Raw genomic sequence first — 20,929 nt, forward strand, 5'->3', positions numbered from 1 at the left:
TCTGGAAGGTGCGGAAAGCTTTCAGGGAGCACACAGGGCCACACAGTGCGATCCAGAGCTGCTTACACTGAGCCAGGCCCCCTGTAGGGGTGCACTTCTACCCGGGCAAGGACACCTGAGAACCAGCACAACAGGTCCCGCCCCAGAAGACTCGCAGGAACCCGGCAAACACCAAGTTCACGATCACACAGAACTGCAACTTCAGCTCTTGGGGAAAACGGTATGTAGCATTCGTGCTTTTATCCTTCTTGAGTCTTTCAGGTTTTTTTTTTCAGTTATTTTCTTATTTTATCCATTCTTTTTTTAATTTTTTAATTTTTATACATACATTATATAAATTTTTTTATTCTTGGTTTCCTTTCATTGTATTTTATTTGTGTATATACATAAGTTTTTCTTTCTTTCCTATTTTGAGATCTAGTTTCTTTTAACAGATCAAAGTACACCAGGATCTAGTTTACTGTTTCATTCTGTTTTACTTCTTGATTTTTTTCTTACTTTGTTTTGTTTGTATTTTTCTGGTGGTGTTGTTGCTGTTTCTGTCTTCTCTGTCTTTCGTCTATTCTTTTCTGTATATAATGATGAGATGGAGAAACTTGCCCCAAAAGAAAGAACAGAAGGCAGTACTCATGGCTAGGGATTTAATCAATATGGACATAAGTAAGATGTCAGAACCAGAATTCAAAACAATGATTAGAAAGATACTAACTGGGTTTGAAAAACACAGAGGAGAAATCACTGGAGAAATGAAAGAACTAAAATCTAATCAGGCTGAAATTAAAACGCTATTATTGAGTTGCAGTGAAAAATGGAGGCTCTAACTTCTGGGATAAGCAAGGCAAAAGAGAGGGTCAGTGACATAGAAGACAAAATGATGGAGAATAAGAAAACTGAGAAAAAGAGAGAGAAACAACTACTGGATCACGAGGGGAGAATTCAAGAAATCAGTAATACCTAAAGTGAAATAATATTTGAAAAATAGGGGTCCCAAAAGAGAAGGAGGGGGGGGGGGCAGAAGGCTTATTTGAACAAATTATACTTGAGAACTTCCCTAATCTGGGTAAGGAAACAGGCATTCAAGTCCAGGAGGCACAGAGGACCCCTCTCAAAATCAATAAAAATAGGTCAATCTCTCAACATATAATAGTGAAACTTGTAAATCTCAGAGACAAAGAGAAAATCCTGAAAGCAGCTTGGGACAAGAGGTCTTTAACCTACAAGGGTAGAAACATCAGACTGGCAGCAGAGACCTGAGAGGACATAAAGGACTGGCATGATATATTCAGGGCACTAAATGAGAAAAATATGCAGCCAAGAATACTTTATCCAGCTAGGATGACATTCAGAATAGGAGAGATAAAGAGCTTCCAGGACAAACAGAAACTAAAAGAATTTGGGATCACTAAACCAGCCCTGCAAGAAATATTAAAGGAGATCCTTAGAGCGAAGAGAGCCCAAAAGGAACAAAGACAAAGAAACGGAGAAAATATACAGAAATAATCACCTTACAGGCAATACAATGGCACTAAATTCATATCTTTCAATAGTTACCCTGAATGTAAATGGGCTCAATGCTCCAATCAAAGGACACGGGGTATCAGATTGGATAAAAAAGCAAGACCCATCGATATGCTGTCTGCAAGAGACTCATTTTAGACACAAAGACACCCCCAGATTGAAAGTGAGGGGGTGGAAAACCATTTACCATGCTAATGGACACCAAAAGAAAGCTGGGGTGGCAATCCTTATATCAGACAAATCAAATTTTAAATCAAAACTGTAATAAGAGATGAAGAAGGACACTATATCATAATTAAAGGGTCTATCCAAAAGAAGATCTAACAATTGTAAATATTTATGCCCCTAACATGAGAGCAGCCAATTATATAAGCCAATTAATAACAAAAATCAAAGAAACACATTGATAATAATACAATAATAGCGGGGGATTTTAACACCCCCCCTCACTGCAATGGACAGATCATCTAAGCAGAAGATCAGCAAGGAAACAAGGGCTCTGAATGACACACTGGACCAGATGGCCTCTGAGGTCAGCAAACCGCCATGCTTGCTTCTGCCAGATGGACCAACAGGAAAACAGGTCCAGTCACCCTAGAGTAGGGTTGTGGGAGTCAGGGGTATTCTGTGACAGGAGAGGGTCACCCAGGATATGGTCACAAACCCTTGAGAAGTTGGTCGTGGTTTCTGAATGTTTCTTACATTTCACCATAAAATGGTTAAGAAAATAGGGGGAAAGGATGAGTGAATAAAACCCATTTTGAGTAGGAGTCTCTCTAAATACCGATAAGAAAGGTGCTCTTGTTAAGTAGACTCGAAATCCAGCATGTAACCTGTTCTCTTTACACACTGAAGGAAGAATTAAGAACATATATTCGCATGTGTTTGTGTTTGCTTAAATGGGCATGAAGTGGGTATGAAACAGAACACAGTGATTTTCTGAGGAGGGTGTGAAGGGGGCCCGGCGGGAACGGGGTGGTGAGGCTTCCCCACGGAACCCATGTCACTCCAGTTTTGGAGCACGTAACTCATTCCCTATTTTGGAAGACGAAACTGGGAAAACCTCAGCCTGTGGCAGAGCCCATGTGCACTCACTCAAGGCTCGGAGCCCCCAGGGTGGCATCCCCTGGGGAACACGGCCACCTGTGCACAGCCTCTCTGGTGCCCCTAGTAGGACCAGACCACAGCAGCCTCATGCCCGCCACAGCCTTGCTGCCTTCCTCCTTCTGGAGCTCCCACCCAGGACCCCACGGCCTTCCCTCAGCCACCGCGGTCACGCTTGGCTCAGCAGGATCTGAATCTGGGGCTGTCTGTCGGGGGGGCTCTCCACCACACCCCCTCCCTGTCCCTCGCCACCTGGCTCTGTGGGGAGATGCAGTAGCAGGCAGGGGGGCTGTGGGCTGGGAGATGGGGGAGCTGTCCTCCTGAGACCCCCATCACTGAGCCTCGGCCCCCTGAGCTTCCACTGTGAGAGAAGTCTGTGGCCAGGGTCCATCCCTCCTGGGACCCCTGGGTCTGATGCTTTGTCACCCCCCAGCCAGATCAAGGGAACTCATCCCCTCCCCAGGAACTCCCGGCACCCTGTTCCTCCTCATCCTCACCTGCCTGGCCACCCCCACAGCATCAGGCAGTACCGGCCACACCTCCTTCCTGAGACACGATGGAGGAGCCCTGCTATCTGGTGTGGGGCTTCTGTCCCATGCATGACCCCAGGCCACTGAACCCCAGACGCCTGCCCCGAACCCTACCCATAGCCCCCACATCTCCCAGTGACCTGTGGCCCGGCTCAGGCTCCAGGGGCATCTCACACACATCTGTGGAACCCGGGAACCAGTGTGTCACCCCCACGCAGCACCCCCATTTCCTCTGAGCACCTCTCCCCATGCTCACTCATCTCGAGTCCCCCATCCTGCCCACTTAGCTTGGCCCTTCCCTTCTTCCAGCTCCAAACACACTACACAGGCACTGGTGGGTCATGACTTTACTAAAAGCTGCAAGTGATGGGGGTGTGACTCCGCCACCAAGCGGACCCCTGACCCCCCCCAGCCCACTCTGGACCCCACGGGGACTGTGTCTGGAGGCTGCCAGGAAGGGGGAGGGGCACCAAGGGCTGTGGAGTCCGCGCGGTCTCCCCACCTGCCGTCACTCCTGCCGGGCCTCCAGGCGCTCCAGCACCAGGGCTGCCTGGGTCTTGGCTTCCTGCAGGAGGCTGGAGATGTGCTGGTGGGTCTGACAGACACAGGCCCAGACATCAGTCTGCCCCTGCAGCCCACCCCCACCAACCCTGGACCCCTGCCACCTCCCTGTGCCCTCTGGCCATGCTACCTTGCCTGTCCTCTCTGGGGTGATCCCAAGCCCCTGACCTGGGGACCCCTAACTCCTTGCAGGCCTCTCAGCAAGGATGAGAGAGTCCCTCTGTCTGTCCTGAGATTTGAGGACAGCCAGGCCCAGGCCCCCCACCCTCTTGGTCTTCCCATGTTAGCCACAACTGCAGAGGGCAGGACTGTGGCCCTGAGCCCAGAGGGGGTTCATGCAGCCTATCCTTTAAGTCAACACACATGTGGTTACATGGTAGACAGTGACTTCCCTTAAGGGGCCAAGCTCAGTCCCTGAAAAGGCCTTCATTCTGAGCTGTTAGTTTTTAAAGATTATCACAGAATCAGAGGCAGATGGGTGGTGTCCGGGGCTGGAGGCAGGGAAACGGGGGTCTTCTAATGGGTGGGGGGCTTCCTTTGGGACAATGAGAATGTTCTGGAACATGACAGAGGTGGTTGGTCACACATCGTGAGTGTGCAAAATGCCCTGAGTGGTACACTCTAAAATGGTGACTTGTATATTCCTCAAATTTACCTCGATAGCAGTGACAATGAAATTATAACAAATGCTGAAGCTAAGGTCATTTCGTGGTTTGGCGACTGTTCTTTGAGGCCCCGTGCTGTCAGTGTAAGGGCCTACCTTGGGTGCCCCAGCCCTGGGTGGCCCCGCTGGGCAGGTGAGCATGGCGGGCAGGTTCAGGGTCGAGGGCACGGGGGTCCCCAATCCCAATGGCTCCCCAGCCCCCCAGCCATTAGAAGGTGGAGGCACAGATGATGCCTAGCCCCCCAACTCCAGAACTCCCTGGGAGGACAACAGCCACCGCAGAGGCCAAAGAACATCTCAGCAGATGGACACTTCCCCCAGGCGCACACTGTGGAACCATAGCCCTGAGGGCAACCTCCGGGTCCCGCTGCAGGGCCCGGCCCCTGTGGGCCTCCTGCTCACCTGGTCCTTAAATGCATTGTCGGTGATGTCCTTCAGGTTGATGAGCACATTGAAATATGCACCAAACATGCCCGTCTCCAGGGCCTTGACCGCCACCTGCAACAGGTGCCAGGAGCGGAGCTGGCCATCCGTGACCCAGGTGGCTCACACTGCCCTCTCCACCACCCAGGGCCACAGCCAGGGCCTCTCACACTTCATCAGTAAGGATGGTGCACTGAGCACCCGGGGGTCCCCAGGAGGCCCAGGGCCAGCCTGTCTGTAGAGGCCCCAGCAGTGGACGTGCAGAAGGGTGGGCTCCGGCCTGGCCCTTCCAGACAGAGAGGACAACCACAGCCTTCCACCTCTGAGCACAGAAAATGAAGCCCTGGGGGAGGTGAGGCCTCCCGGCACGCCAGCCTCGGGCCCAGCCTACAGCCGATGCTCCTGAGTCACCTCCTGGCTTCCCACATGCAGGCCACAGGGTGGGGAGAGCAGGTGGGAGCATGGGCTCAGGGACGAACCCAGAACGGCAGGCCGTTTGTGCCCAAGACGGCACATGGCCGCCTCCCCAGGGAAGGAGGGGACGCTTGTCTAGAGCCTCAGGACAGACACTGAGAACAGGTGTCTTTCTTGTAAAGCCCTACAGCTGCAGTGATCAGGATGGGCTGAGAAATCTCAGCGCCCACTCCATGTCCCCAACCCTGAGCCCTCCACCACGGGCTATGGACAGGGCGACAGGTGCACCTCTGTGAGCTGGTGTAGGGGTGTTCCGAAGGATGAGGGGCCATGAGCAGGAGGGAAGAGGAGAGAACAAGGGAGCGGGAGGAGATGGGGTCGCCAGGAGGGCCTGGGGGACGGGGCTTAGGGGTGGACTCGAGGTACGGTTGAGTTTCTTCTGCCTCTCTGCCGTGCAAGCTTAAATGAAATCCTTACTTTCCACTCTTAAAACGGGATAAACCAATGGGCTCTGCTGGCTGAGACTGGCCAAGGCCTCTGCCAAGCGCTCTTGTCTGGGCTGGCTCCATAAATGTCCCCGGACCCTCCACGCTGCTCCCCCTGCAGCAGGAGGCCGAGCCCCCGCTCCCGTACCTGCAGGTCCGACCGGCAGGCCAGGTTCCCACACTGCACCAGCTCCTGCAGCACCGGCCACAGCGAGGCCACCGTCTCTGCTAGCGCCAGGGGCACAGCTACCGCCCGCCTCAGCCCTTCCTGCAGGGCTGTCGCACGCCTGAATCCAAGCAGGTCGATGGTCAGAGCCCAGGGCACCCAGGGGCCACCTGGACTGCCCCCCCCAGCTCCACCCCAGCAGACAGAACAGCGGGGCGACAACAGGGACAAACACACCCCCACAGGGTGGGTTAGATGGCTGCAAGGTCAAATGCCTGGGCGTCCACCGTCTGGGGTGGCGCCTCCCCCACGGCCACTGTGGCACTCACCTGTCCCTCTCCTCAGGTGTGTTGGTAGGCAGCTTCGTGGCTTCCTGCCAGAAGAAATCACAGAACGTGGGGTGAGCAGTGGCCGTACCCCGGGGCCACATGGAGAGTCTGGGCAGTGTCCACACCCAGGGGCTGGGCGTCCCCTCATACAGCACGGGCTCCAGGCACTGCCTGTGACACAAGACACAGCCCTCGGCCTCGGGGTTAGGGGTGTGTGCCCCACTCCCCCTCCCGCCTGAACCAGCTCAGGGCCCCCTCCACAGTGGTCACGCTGGTCGCTGCCCTGGACAGCCCCCCATCCGCGCCCCTGCGTCTGCCCAGGCCTGTCCCTCACACACCCAGGCCCCACCCTGCCCGCCTGCAAGGGCCAAGGGCCTGGCCAGGTAGGGAATGTGTCCATCCTGGATTTGGCTAAATCTCCATCCAAAAGTCGCTTCTGTCAGCATGCCTGAGAGCAAGGGGGCCCCGGCCCGCCTGAGCCCGCCGGGTCAGCACCCCTACTCCTGCTGGTGGACGAAACCATCCCAAGTTCCCCAGGGGCTGCCTGGGCCGCTGGGGCGGCGCACACCTCCCCCCAGTCTCGCGCGCGCAGCCCCACAGCAGTCCTCACACAGGGGGGCACTCGCCCTGTCCGCGAGGCAGCCTGACCGGGTGCTCGGGGTCTCCGCCAGGCGGAACAGGGCTGGTTTCAGTCAGGCCCGTCCTTCCCATGGTCACGGCTGCACCCAGCAGAGGAGCCCGCCCGCCTGCAGTTAGGTTATCGCAAGCTTTGCTTTTCCCCAGCTGGAAATCGCTTCCTCGTTTGGGAAGCGATTTGGCCCAGAACGAGGATGCTTCCTTCTTCAGAGGGTAAAGCACCTCGCTCCCCTCAGGCGTGTGGCTTCCGACGGTGCGTCTCCGAGTTGCATCTCAGGCTCTGAACCAGACACCTTTGCCGGTCATCTTTCTTTTCTCCCCTGCCTTCTGATTAGATTTTTGTTTTTCTACTTCCTTCCAGTTGTTTTCTACTTATTCGCCTTATTTCTAATCTCTAGTGGTTAGCCTGAAATGTTCTGTGTTTATACTTAAACTGATGCTTCCCCCCTAAAAGCCCCTCCATGTCTGAAGGTCATCAGAGCACAGGAGTCTGGGAAGCACCGTGGGAGAAGCTCAGTAACTTACCGGAGGAGGCCCTGTAAACTGAGACACGAGCCCCGGGGAAGAGCTGGGAGACTCTGGGTTCAAGGATGGAAAACTCAAAGCTGCTCCGTCAGGAACTGGCACGACCTCCGCCAGAAGCTGCCCGCCTGAGTTCCGAGTGTAGCCTGCAGTCCGGGAGCTCCGGGAAGGAGGGGAGCCTTGCTTTTCCGAAAGGCGCACAACACCGCTGTGCGGAGCCTGAGAAACGCTCCCTGCCGCGCACAGGGAGCAGCTCGGAGACGCAGACCACGTGTGACTGCCACGTCCATGGCACGGAGTCCGGGAAGGAGCCCTCAGATTTGGACCGTGGAGCCCCATCCATGCAGCCCTCCAAGGGCCACTTGGCAGCAAGTCCTTCTATGAATCACTCCCACAGGCTGCCCACCGTATGCCTGGAGACGGACACCAGAGGTGTTCACACAGAGGCATCCCAGGTGCAGACGAAGAGGCCTACGATCCCCCCGTGGAGTTGGCCAAAGGTGCTGCGATCCAGACGTCTACACGGTACAGACGGTCCCCGACTTACACGGGTTCGACATCAGATACTCTGACTTCGTGGTGGTGTGAAAGGGACATGCAGTCAGGGGAACCAGTGCTTGGAGTGTGGGGTGTGGGTCTCTGCCCAGGCTAGCGGTGTGCGGCCCTGTCCTGGGGCTGCGCAGGCCCACGGTCGCACAGCCGTTCCGCTGGTCACTTTGGGTACGGTATTCGGTCAGTTACAGGAGCTATTCAACACTCTCTTGTGAGACAGGCCGTGTGCGAGTGGTTCTGCCCGGCTGTCGGCCAACGCAAGTGTGCTCAGCAGCTGAAGGCGGGCCAGGCTAAGCTGTGAGGTGCCGCCGGCTGGGCGTAGTAAATGCATTTTCAACCTACAGTATTTTCAGTTTACGATGGGTTTGTCGGTCATTACTCCACCGTAAGTCAGGGCAGATCTGTACTAGCAACTGGGGTGTGTGCACCAATGTAGAAAGATCTCTAATAGAACGTCAAGGGACGAGCCCAAGAGGCAAACTAAGAACACATATGATGCCATTTGTGTAAGAAATGAGGAGAAAAAGGAAAATTGGATCTACGCCAATATAAACAAACATCTCCGGATGCTTGCCCTAGAAATTGTGCCTGTTTGGGATGGGCAGGGGTATAGCGGGGGGCAGAGCACAGAGACTTCTCACCCACTACTCTTCTGTCCTGTGAATTCTGAACTGCCTGAAGGTTTTACCTACTTTAAATAGCAAATAAATGAAATTTAAGTGTAAAAACACACATGGAAAAAGATGACCAGTATCTATACCTCCCGCCCAGAGGACATGAACTTTAGCTCCAGATGGTAACTTATTTAGGTGAGACTCTGATTGTCCCCATCTGGATACAGTCTTCACTCGGAGGTGCACGGCGTGCCCTGGAGGCCACCGGTGGTCGTCGGAGCCCTGACTTCCCTTCAACGCAGTCCGGCCCGCGAGGCGGCTCTGCCCTGAAGCCTGTGGGGTGGCTGGTGGCTGTGAGCTCATGCATCGACCTGGTCCTTCCACCATGAACTGCTCTGGGACACAGACGCACAGCAGGGCTTGGTCTGGACTCACGTCTCGGATCTTCCTGCGAGTACTCCATCCCCTGCCCTCGGTTCTGAGCTACGCCCCTTCTCTGGCGCCCACCGTCTGATGCACAGACTCCCTATTGGGTGGGTGAGCCGATTCCAACTTGACCGGCCTGTCACATCGTGTGAAGAGTTCCCAGCTCTCTCCATGGTCCTCTCTTTGTCTTCTGGCTGGAATGTCTTCTCCAGCCTCTGAGACCATCAGTCACTGGCTCTTCTTTTAGGATTTCTGTGGCCTGTCCGTCCTGGATGTGAGCCCTTCTCTGGGAACCTGGCCTTCCTCCAGCATCTGTAGGTCTGGGCGCCGACCCAACTCCAAGACTCAGGGTAGCTGGGGCAGGGGTGCTGAGCCTGGGTGGACCCTCTCTCCCTCCCACCCCACACTCCCGCTGCTGTGGATGTGAGCGTGGGGCCACGCCTGGGCCAAACCCTGAGAACCCCTGAACTCAGCCTTACATAGTCAGGGAAGGGGGCCATAGCAGCCAGACCACCATCCCCTCCCTCCAACCTCCCCTGTTTTCCAGACACCTGAGCTCGCAACAGCCCCTACCCTCCGTGCCAGTTCCCTATGACCCTGGGGGAGCTCTCTCTCCCCAGGACGCCCCCCACTGTCTGCTGACCCCATCTCACTCGGGGCTGTCCACAGGCTGGTGGTGGGCCCTCTGAGCACTTACCAGGTACGCCTGGAAGGCCCGGGCATCAGCGTCTACCAGCTTGGTCAGCTCAGCCGAGGCCGCATGAAAGGGCGGAATCAGGCGCCGCATGGTTGTATCCAGGTGCTCAAACTGCCGCCGCCCATAGGTCATCAGGCCGGCCATGGAGGCCAGCGCAGCGCCCTGGGCAAGAGATGTGCTGTGCACGTGACTCGGGACCACAGGCCAGGCGCCCTCGGCCCTGTCCTCACCCCTTGCCTCTCGTTTCGCACTCACCATGGCTGCACTGGCCGCTGCCACAGAGCCACCCCCTGGGGCTGCGGAGCGGGCGCCCACCTCACGGACAAAGGCACGCAGGGGCTTGTCCACCAGGCTCTGCCCAGGCCCAGCATCAGCGACCAGGTACCTGTGGGGAGGGGTCGGCTCAGCGAGGCTCGGGGCGGGGAGGCCCTAGGGCCAGGACAGGGGATGCATCCTGGGTTGTGCAGGGCTAGGGACAGGGGATGGGGCTTTGGGGGACAGGGAATGGAGGGCAGGGTCCAGGGTCACCACTGCCAGGCTGTGAGGGCAGGGCTGGTTCAGACCCTGATCGCTGACCCCAGCCCTCTCCCCACACACGGGGGAGGGGACACAGTCCCAGTGTGCAGAGTGGCCCTGACCACACAGAAGCCCCCATGACGATATGGTGGGACCTTGTTGGGGTCTCACTGTGTCCCCCCAACTGGCCCCCAGCCTCATGACCGGCACAGACACCCTGGTTTTACTGACGAATAAGTGGCTACACAGAAGGCTCTGGAAGGATTGAGGCAGGTCTCTGTGGGGGTAGGGGAGGTGCTCACTCGATGATCCGCTCCTTAGGGTTGAAGGGGGACAGAGAGTCCAGGCCCAGCCTGCTCACCACCTGGAAAGAGGGGCTGGTGATGATGAGCCAGCTCGGCCCCCCCACCCGAGGCAGGCCACTGAATGGTGGGGTCCCCCTGAGCTCACGGTGGTGTCCCTGCTCTGACCCACCTTTGTGTGGGGAGCCAGGCATAGCTGGCCGCATACCCACCACAAGCTTGTGACTGCTGGCTTCTGGGAAAGCCCCCAGCCCAGAGCAGGCCCCCCACAGACTCCCTGACACATCCACCCACCCATCTTCCCCCACAGGGAAACCGAGACCCAGAGAGAGGAGGTGCCCTCGTTCTAAGCCACATGCGTCCCACAGACACCACCACACACTGAGCCCATCACGGAAAGGGACCCACAAAACTACACCTTTGCACAAGATTCCTAATTCTTTGGGTGTCAGTTCTCACAACTTTTAAAGCCCGGGAGCTGCCTGATTGACCTAAACATATATGAGGCAAAATGGATTTTACTTAAATTCAAAATAAAGTTGGAAAAAAATCTCCATTTAAGATTAGAATTCTTTCCACCAAAAAATACTCAAAACACTTTATGGTGCTATGTGCCAGTGGCACAATCCAGCGCGTTCTGAGCCAAGCAGGCTGACACTTTCTAGAAAACTGGAAAGTGACAGGTGGTCCTTGACAGAAACAAGCCAGCAGAGTCCCGGGGGTGGGGGTGGCCGAGAGGTCTCCCCGAGGACATGGAGATGGGCAAAAGTGCCTCCTGAGAGCCCACCTGAGTGCTCGCCTCGGCAGCACATATACTAAAATTGAGAGCCCACCTGAGAGTCTTCAGCAAGCAATAAAGCAAAGCCCTCCTGGCACAGAAGACCTCAGAAAGACAAACAGAAATTTAAACATGAATTTAAATGCCTGGCTAAGCTGGCAGGAAGTAAAGGTGCTCATTTAAGGCCAGAAATGACCAGAAAGGGAACCAGACAGGCCTGCTCACCCTAATGCTGGGTCCACCCTGGGACATCTGAGAGCCTCAGGCAGCCCCTCATGAGCAGGGAGATCTCAAGTCCTGAAGAGTGAGGGTCAGACTGCAGGCCCCTGAAAGGTGACCTTTCCAAGGATGAACTAGGATTAAAAAAACAAAAAACACTGAAAGATGTAATTGGGGTACTCCTCAGTTTCTGCCTTCCCTTTGGTGAAGCAGGAGAAACCCTTCCTGGAAATATAACCACAAGCCACGCTGAGGGGATGTGGGCCACAGTTCACATAGAACCCTCTACCTGTATAGTTCTAAAGCTCCAAGCAAAAGACTGAGTCTGGGGGGCCCTGTGTGATCATGTACCCAAGACCTAACAGAGGCAAATCCAAACTTTAAACCCAGGTGTCCAAGAATTACCACAGATCAATTTGCAAAGAACATGCATGTACAATCAAAAATCACAAAACACGTGAAGAAGCAAGTCACCATGAGAAAGTCAACAGACGCATCAATTTGCAAAATCAGACCTTCAGAGATGGCAGATATCAGAACTTTCAGATAAAGAATATAAAACAACATGTTAAGAACAGGAGAGCATCAAACACATTAATAAGGAATAAATAAATGTGGGAGAGATGAAAGGATTTTCTTTTCTTTTCTTTTTTTTTTTTTTTTTAGTATGGTACTGGCACAAAAACAGACACATAGATCAATGGAACAGAATAGAGAGCCCAGAAATGGACCCTCAACTCTATGATCAACTAATCTTTGACAAAGTAGGAAAGAACGTCCAATGGAAAAAAGACAGTCTCTTCAACAAATGGTGTTGGGAAAATTGGACAGCCATATGCAGAAGAATGAAACTGGACCATTTTCTTACACCACACACAAAAATAAACTCAAAATGGATGGAAGACCTAAATGTGAGACAGGAAACCATTAAAATCCTAGAGGAGAAAACAGGCAGCAACTTCTTGCTAGACACGTCTCCAAAGGCAAGGGAAACAAAAGTTAAAATGAACTATTGGGACTTCATCAAGATAAAAAGCTTTTGCACAGCAAAGGAAACAGTGGAGAAAACCAAAAGACAGCCGACAGAATGGGAGAAGATATCTGCAAATGTTTTATCAGATAAAGGGCTAGTATCCAAAATCTATAAAGAACTTATCAAACTCAACACCCAGAGAACAAATAATCCAATCAAGAAATGGGCAGAAGACATGAACAGACAGTTCTGCAAAGAAGACATCCAAATGGCCAACAGACACATGAAAAACTGTTCAACATCAGGCAGCATCAGGGAAGTACAAATCAACACCTCAATGAGATACCACCTCACACCAGTCAGAATGGCTAAAATTAACAAGTTAGGAAATGACAGATGTTGGCGAGGATGTGGAGAAAAGGGAACACTCCTACACTGTTGGTGGGAATGCAAGCTGGTGCCACCACTCTGGAGAACAGTATGGAGGTTCTTCAAAAAGTTGAAAATAGAACTACTCAATGACCCAGCAATTGCACTACTAGGTATTTACCCCAAAGATACAAATGAGTGATCCGAAGGGGCACCTACACCCCAATGTTTATAGCAATAATGTCCACAATAGCCAAAGTATGGAAAGAGCCCGGATGTCCATCAACACATGAATGGATAAAGAAGATGTGGTATATATATATACAATAGAATATTACTCAGTCACCAAAAAGAATGAAATCTTGCCATTTGCAACAACATTAATGGAGCTAGAGCGTATTATGCTAAGTGAAATAAGTCAATCAGAGAAAGACAAATACCATATGATTTCACTCATATGTGGAATTTAAGAAACAAAGCAGAGGAGCTTAGGAGAAGGGAAAGAAAAATAAAATAAGATGAAAATAGGGAGACAAACCATAAGAGACTCTTAATCATAGGAAACGAACTGAGGGTTTCTGGAGGGGAGGTGGGTGGGGAGATGGGGTAACTGGGTGATGGGCATTAAGGAGGGCCTGTGATAGAATGAGCACTGGGTGTTACACACAGCTGATGAATCACTAAATTCTACCCCTGAACCTAACAATACACTATATGTTAACTAAATTGAATTTAAATAAAGAATTTTTAAAAAGCCACATATCTGTAAAGACAGTGCATTGAAACTAGTTAAGGCATTTTTTAATATTTGTAACAGAGATAAAAATATGCATTGGTTAATACTTGTACACATTACTTTTTAAACTTTGTGAATAAATTCTGTTTCCTGAGGGGGAAAAAAATGAAAGCATTTTCTTAAAGAAAAAGGGTAAAGTTAGAAACCCGTTACAGGCTGCTAAAACTTATGGCTGGAATTTCAAGAGAAACGGGGTATCTACATATTGTTACAGTACCTCCCACACAGCACTCACTACAAAAGGAAAAACATTGCAGCGAATAACAGCAGCTTGAACCAAGGACCCCAGGCAACAGGGAGAGTGTCCCCCCGCCGACCCCGCACTCTGAGGATAGCACGTCCCGTGTGCCCTGCTCCCGTCAGAAGCCCACAACCCAGTAGTCATGAGATGCTGCACAAAACAACTTCCTGTCCTTTTAAACTATGTCAACGTCATTGAAGAGCAAGAGCACAAGGAGCTGCTCCCAATTAAAGGCAATAGAAGACATGGCAGAAAAGGACTGTCATCGGACTGGACCCTGGGGTGAGAGGATAAGTGGCTATAATGGGGATTACGGAGACATTGGCATAATTTGATTATGGCCTGCAGATGAGATACTAGAACAGTATTAATGTTGAATTTCCTGATTTTGATCATTGTACTAGGGTTGTGCAAAAGAAATGTCCTTGTTCTTAAGAAATAAAACCTGAATAAATTTGAGGTAAAATGGTACAATGTCTTTAACCTACTCTGAAGTGGTCCAAAAAAAATATATGACTATGCGTGGATACAGAGAGGGAATGATATAGCAAATGGGGCGGATGCAAATAATTGGAGAATCTGGAGCTCGTGAGGAGGCTCCTGGGACCATTCCTACACCTTTGCTGTGTACATCAACGTAAAAAAATTACACAAAATTTTCTAACAGATAGAAAGAGAACAGACCTGGCCATAAACTGTATCAGTCACTTAGAAGCTAGGTTGGAGAAAACCACAGTGAATACAAGGGGACTTCAGGCATCAGGGAGTAAAACAAGTCCCTGGAGATGGGGAGATAACCAGGCCGACTTAGACCTCCCCAAGGGACATGTGATTTCGGAAGATGGTAAAGATAGTTTGCAGGAGCGCCTGGGTGGCTCAGTCGGTTAAGCGTCTGCTTTCGGCTCAGGTCATGATCCCAGGGTCCTGGGATTGAGCCCCGAATCGGGCTCCCTGCTCAGGCGGGAGGCTGCTTCTCCCTCTGCCCTTCCCCCTACTCGTGTGCGTGCTCTCTCTCTCTCTCTCCCTCTGCCTGCCACTCCCCGCTGTGTGCTTGTGCTCTCTCTGACAAATAAATAAGTAAAATCTTAAAAAAAAAAAAAAAAGATATGTTTGCCATATTCTCAGGTGAAAACAAGTGACTTGGAATTTTGATTTTCCAACTATCTTGAAAGAATAAATTCACAGAAAGACATGGCCAGACATGCCATATCCCACAGAGTAAAGCACCATGAGCCTTTCTTTAAAAAATTTGCTTGACTGTGAGATTCGGGCAACAGACAGACAAGTAGGAACAGAGATGACTTCACCTGTGTACAGAGCTAAGGTTAAATATCTGTGGGTATTTAAGACATGTGGAACATTTACAGAAGGTAAATGTCATAAATTTGACAACGTGAAAATAGCGAATAACAATTTAAATCAAGAGCAGCGATGATGACCACTCACAGGAGCACACTAATATTCTTGTCCGTCTTCACCAAGAGCCAACAGACACTGTCTAACAGGGATAAAGAGCAAAAGGATTTAAGTATATTATTTAAACTTAATAATTTAACCACCTAGAACTAATAAATGAATTCAGCGAGGAAGCAGGATATGAAGTCAACACCAAAAGTCAGTGCGTTTCTATACACTAACAATGAGCACTCTGAAAAAAAAATTGCAAAAACAATTCCATTTATAATAGCATCAAGAAGAATAAAATAGTTAGGACTTAATTAACTTAACCAAGGATTAAAAGACTTGTACAATAAAAACTACAAAACATTGCTGAAATAAAGAAAATGTAAATAAATGGAAAGCCCATGTTCATGGATTAGAACACTACTACTGTTAAGATGGCTGTACTCCCCAAAGCAACGCACAGAATCAGTGCAGTCCTTATCAGAACCCTAATGGTGTTCTTTGCAGACACAGAAAAGCCCATCCTGGGTTATGAGGGCTGCATAACATTATGATGTACTTAATATCGCCAACTGCATACCTAAAAGATGGTTAAGATGCCAATTTCACATTGTGTATTTTACTACAAAAGAAAACATTCAAAAAAATTAACAACCAAAAGAACTCCCACCCCCACTAAAAACTACTGTAACTCAAAAAAAAAAAAATCAGGAAATAGAGAAGGAAGAAAAGATGTGAGTAAATGCTAAGTAGGTTTATTTTCTCGCTTCCATAGCAGGCTATCAGTGTACTGATAAAAACTGATAAATCAAATTATATATTTGAAAATTTGGGTAAAATTTTAAAACCAACAAATCAAAACCAGGGGTAAGTGTATTAAGTTATAAAGGTAATCACTAGAATACCTAAAAAATAGACTCTTCCATTAAACTGGAAGGAACCACGCCCAACACCCCACAGACCTGAAAACAGGGCAAGGAGTCCAGATGTATTTGCGGAATCAGGAGATACAAACCCAACTAGCAAAGACAAACACTTTCAGAGAACCCACTCATGTGCTCATTGTGGAGGACTTCCAGCTAAAGTTGTCACTTGGGACAGTGGCACCAGCTTCTAACTAACCCATCGATGTTCGTGGATGGTCCACACGCCCGCACCCCATGGCGGGCACAGGGCTGACACGGGAGTGCACGCATATCCGCCACAACCCGGCGCCTCCAGCACAGACACCAGAAGGGACAGGGGAAGTGGCGTGCATCCTCTCCGAGGGACTTTTACAAGACTGAACATCTTCTAGATCACAAGGAAAAACTCCCATAGTTCCCTGATATGATAATGGCATGACGCCATCTAAGCACAGACACTAAGACAGAGGAGGAGGAGGAGTGGGGCCCTGCTGGCAGACAGGGTGCCCCGGGCCTGCTCCCAGAGCGTCAGGCTCGCTTCCGCCTCCGCACTGGCCCCTCACCCGGAGCCCGGCTCACCAGCCTGATGCGGAGCTCCTCCTCCAGGATGAAGAGGTTCTCCTTCTCGCAGTAGAAGGCGGCAGCATCCAGGAGGGCCTTCAGAGGCACCAAGCCCACCAGCTGTGAGCCCACCACTGGCAGGCTCAGCTCCTGCAGAGGTCCAGTGGCATCAATGTCCAGGGGAGCAGGACTTGAGATGCCCTGAAGGGTGTCCTGGGGACCAGCCCTACTCACCTGCAGGGACTTCACCCCAGCCAGCAGGGGACACACGCCCTGCTCACCTGCAGGGACTTCACCCCAGCCAGCAGGGGACACACACCCTGCTCACCTGCAGGGGCTTCACCCCAGCCAGCAGGGGACACCCGCCCTGCTCACCTGGTGGGACTTCACCCCAGCCAGCAGGGGACACACGCCCTGCTCACCTGGGCTTCTCTGCAGGTCTCCTCGTAGACGGTATGCAGTGCTGTGACCTCAAAGTCCAAGAGGTTTGTGGACACTTGGGCCAGGTTCTTCTCATCCAGGTACCAGCCAATGCCCTGAACCTTTTTCAGGAGTCCTGGCTGCAAAGGAAAAGTCTTTCCCAGCTTGGGCCCTGCCCAGCCTCTCCTAGTACCTGCACTGAAAGCCACTTGCACCCACCCCCCGACCCCCGCCCCGTAAGATGGCTGGAGGGCTCCCTCCCCCCACAGACACCACGGCCTGCAGGTCCTGCAGTGCTGCCTGGACGGCTGGCTGGCGGCCCTCCTCACGCTCCAGAGCTCTCCCCTGAGCCAGCTGCAGAGGGTCCCGCCCACCACAGGGAAACTGAGGCCCCTGCTCACAGGGCACCAGGCTCAGGCCAGCATTTCGCCCACACCATGTGCTGGGAGCACCTGGGGCTCAGAAGGAGCTGTTTTCCTAGAAGAATGGAAGGACTGCAATACTCTAACAGCAGCTCTACCCCACCTGCTGCCCTGGTCTTTTAAGTAGGGGCTCCCCCACTTCAAACACTGGAACCCCACCTGCCTCGTCCCACTTGTCATGGACACCAAGGCTGGGCTGGTCAGCAGGTCCACACCACAGCACCACCCCACCTCTGACTCTCTCCCGTGAGCCCCTCAGGATTCCTCAGGGACAGTGCCAAGCCCCCGTGGGGACAGGAGGCTGCTCACCTTGTCCTTCCCACGCCCCTGCTCCCGAATGTTGAGGGCGATGCGGTGGGCCTGCTCCTTGGTGCTGAGCAGGTTGATGTTGAATGCAATGAGGAACTTCCGTGCCCCCGTGACAGTGGCCCCCCAGCTGGGGACAAAGGAGCTGGGGCCGAAGTCAGGCACCCACTCGGTCTGCTTGAGCTGTGGGGAGACTCACCCTAGGCTGCGGTGTCCCTCACAGGAGGGACACCCCGCCAAGGTCAGGGAAGGAGGAGGGCACCCACCCTTGCAGGGTCTACCCCTCCACCTGCCCACCCTGGTGAGGAGACACGCACCTTCTCAGGGAGGGCCTCGTACTCCCCAGCCCGGATGGCAGGCAGGGTCCGGCGACTGGCTGTGCGCGCCGCCTCCCCATAAAGGTACACTGCAAGGGGGCTGGGCTGGTCAGGGTCCCAGCCGGTGGGCCGCCCAGAACCCCACTCCTGGAGGAGAAATGAGGCAGCCGCTCCTGCCAGCCTCAGCCTGGAGGACCAACCCCCCTCTCCCTTGGCTCCCATCTCCCTGCGCCTCATCGCTGATGGACACTCCTCTGCCCACCCAGGGCCAGGGAAGCCCCCGCCACTGCTCCCCCTGCACAGATGCCCCCCGAAAAAGCCATCACCGAGATGCTAAGAGTTAGAAGTAGACATTCAGGATGGAAGCATATTCACCTTTCTTTCTAAAGTGTATTTTCATTGTACAATAAATAGGCCCACAAATTAAGAAACACAGAGAAAAGAAAACAAAACTCACCGCAACCCCAATGTCCCCATGACAATGGTGAGAGCTTGGAACACACTGGCCTGTACCCGCAGGGGGTGGGGCTTGGGCCCTGCCCTCACACACCCCATCTGCCTGAGCCCGTGCCCCACGAGTGTAGACGCCCCCCATTTGTCTCAGGTTAATAATTTCTTGATTTGGTTAATTCCCCAAGGTGAAACTATTCCATTAGGAAGCACGGACTTGACTTTGTGGAGCAGCTAAGCGGCGTCCACCGGCTCCCAAACGGCCGGCCAGGCACAGCGCACACCGCACCCGGCTTCTATCTGCAGAGAAACTGAGGGCGCGGCAGTGCAGTGAGGGGGAGCCCCTGCCCTGGGGTGTCCCTTTCGGGGCACTCACCTGGCACACCCAGCCCCTCGGCCAGCCGCTGACCGAAGGCCTGGGCACAGAGCACACACTCATCCATGCTGACGCCCCTCACAGGGATGAAGGGGCACACGTCCAGGGCGCCCATCCGAGGGTGCTCCCCTACACAGAGAGGCGGCTGACGAAGGGGAGGCCAGGGGGGCCCAGGCGTGGGCGTGGGCTCAGCGGGCTCGTGGACCCCGCCCTCCCTGCCCCCACCCTGCCCTCCATCCACACACGCCGCTGGTCCCACTGACCACAGGGATCCCGGGAGAAGCAGCCAGCCAAGTATTTTGGCCTCGGTAAGCCCCTCCGTCTCCTAAGCCACAGAGCGCACTGCCCAGCACTGCCTGCCGAGCGGAGCGGCCGGAGTCCTGACCAGCTCCCACTACCCAACCCTCCCTGCCCCCGCAGCTTACCGAGCGTCCTTCTCAAACCCTGACCACTCCACTCCCCCTGGGAGCTCTGGCTTTGAGATTGGCTTGCTAACTCTCTACCAGCTGGAATCACATGGGCCTGACCCCCCCGCTGTGAGTAGCCAGAGCCCCTGCCCTTTTGACCTGTCCCCGGCGTGTCCACCAACCTTTGACCCTGCCTGCCACAGCAGATGTGTTTGGTTTTGAGGGCTGTTGCCCGGCCGGTTTCTGCGTCTTTTTTCCCTGCCCCCCCAAACCCCGTAGGCCTGCACAGGATGCCTGAGCCTCACTGCCAGTCACTCCTGGGAACCCCTGAAACACAGAGGGGGTCTCCACGGACCTTAGCCTGGCACAGCAGCCTCTGCGGGCTGCGCCTGAGACCCTTCAGGGGGCTCTGGGGTCCTCCCAGGGCAAGCTTGCAGTCCAGGCAGCCCCCACACCCTGTGGGGGACCCCTCACCTTTGTGCTGCCTCATATCAATGAGCTGGAAGGCAACCCGGGCGGCATTGAGGGCCCCCTCCACCACGTCCTTGGGCTGCCCTACGAACGTGTAGACAGTGCGGTTGGTGGAGGGGCCAGCATCCACATCCAGCAGCACACAGCCTGGGGTCTGCGCCACGGCGCGAGAGATGGCGTCAATCACCTGGGGACGAAAGCCCGACCCTGTGCCTCAGTTTCCCCACTTAGAAGAAGGAACAGGAGCTTCAGAGGTGGCCATGCCTCTCCTGCCGCCCCCAACCACCACCCAAACACGGGCCTAAGGAGCTGGTATTGAGCATTTGGGAATTCCCCAAAGAGCGCAAGCCCAGGGAGGCCCATCACTGGGCCGTGGTCACCAAGAAAAGGGAAACAGGTGGCACCCTCCAGGAGAAACTGAGGCAGGAATCAAAACCCTGGTGGAGGGACTGCTGCGGCTCCAAGAAGGTGACCTAGAGGCCAATGTCACAGAGGGTCAGGGCCCTAGCAGTCCCTAGTGGGAGCATCTGCACTAGGGGCGGGGCATGAGGGTCCCGGAACCTTCTGAGGCAGCAGGGGCTCCGTGGCCCTCAGTGGCCTGCACCCACACCCTATGCCTCAGTGTCCTCATAGGTAACATGGGGAGCCCACTGACAAGGTTTGGGGACCTTCCAACAGCCCTATGGCCCAGCTCCAGGGCCAGGACCCCTGCCTGACTGCCCAGCCCACAGCCTCTTCCTCACCCCTGCTCAGCCACTCTGAGTCCCTGCGCTCATGCGGCACCTCCCTGTGGGCTGACGACAGGAAGTGGTTCCATTTCAGAGAAGATACTCCCCAACCCCACACCAAGCACACCCCTTTCTCCTTGCCCCGAGCCCCTTGCCTAGCCCCCTGCACCTCACCTCCTGGTTGTTCCCCTCTGAGAAGTTGGGAACGCATTCCACCAGCTGGGACATGGTCTGGGCCTTGATCCTGACACTCCTCTCACAGGGTGGACGCAGGGGAGGAGGGACACTGCCCTCCGGTGCCTGGTGGGGCTTTTATCCACCCACCAG

The 20,929-nt window shown here is 53.5% G+C and overlaps 1 protein-coding gene across 2 annotated transcripts; it reads right to left on the reverse strand.

Moving 5' to 3' along the window:
• Window positions 1-3,489: 3,489 nt before the first annotated feature.
• On the reverse strand, window positions 3,490-20,929 carry FTCD (formimidoyltransferase cyclodeaminase). 2 transcript variants are annotated; one of them, XM_073888866.1, is made up of 14 exons: window positions 20,777-20,929; window positions 19,878-20,061; window positions 18,997-19,125; window positions 18,171-18,259; window positions 17,857-18,036; window positions 17,128-17,265; window positions 16,724-16,855; window positions 10,460-10,521; window positions 9,897-10,026; window positions 9,642-9,803; window positions 6,195-6,238; window positions 5,848-5,986; window positions 4,780-4,875; window positions 3,490-3,727 (listed from the first exon to the last, which is right to left on the reverse strand). In XM_073888866.1, the coding sequence occupies exons 1-14, from the start codon at window positions 20,828-20,830 to the stop codon at window positions 3,503-3,505; spliced, it is 1,764 nt and encodes a 587-aa protein (XP_073744967.1). In that variant the 5' UTR covers window positions 20,831-20,929; the 3' UTR covers window positions 3,490-3,502. The 2 variants fall into 2 exon arrangements, with proteins under 2 accessions (XP_073744967.1, XP_025719329.1); XM_025863544.2 differs by having other exon boundaries at window positions 3,516-3,747; window positions 20,777-20,927.

Source organism: Callorhinus ursinus, unplaced genomic scaffold (assembly GCF_003265705.2).
Source record: "Callorhinus ursinus isolate GAN/ISIS: 27379988/994484 unplaced genomic scaffold, GSC_fseal_2.0 scaffold98, whole genome shotgun sequence".
NCBI lineage: Eukaryota > Metazoa > Chordata > Mammalia > Carnivora > Otariidae > Callorhinus > Callorhinus ursinus.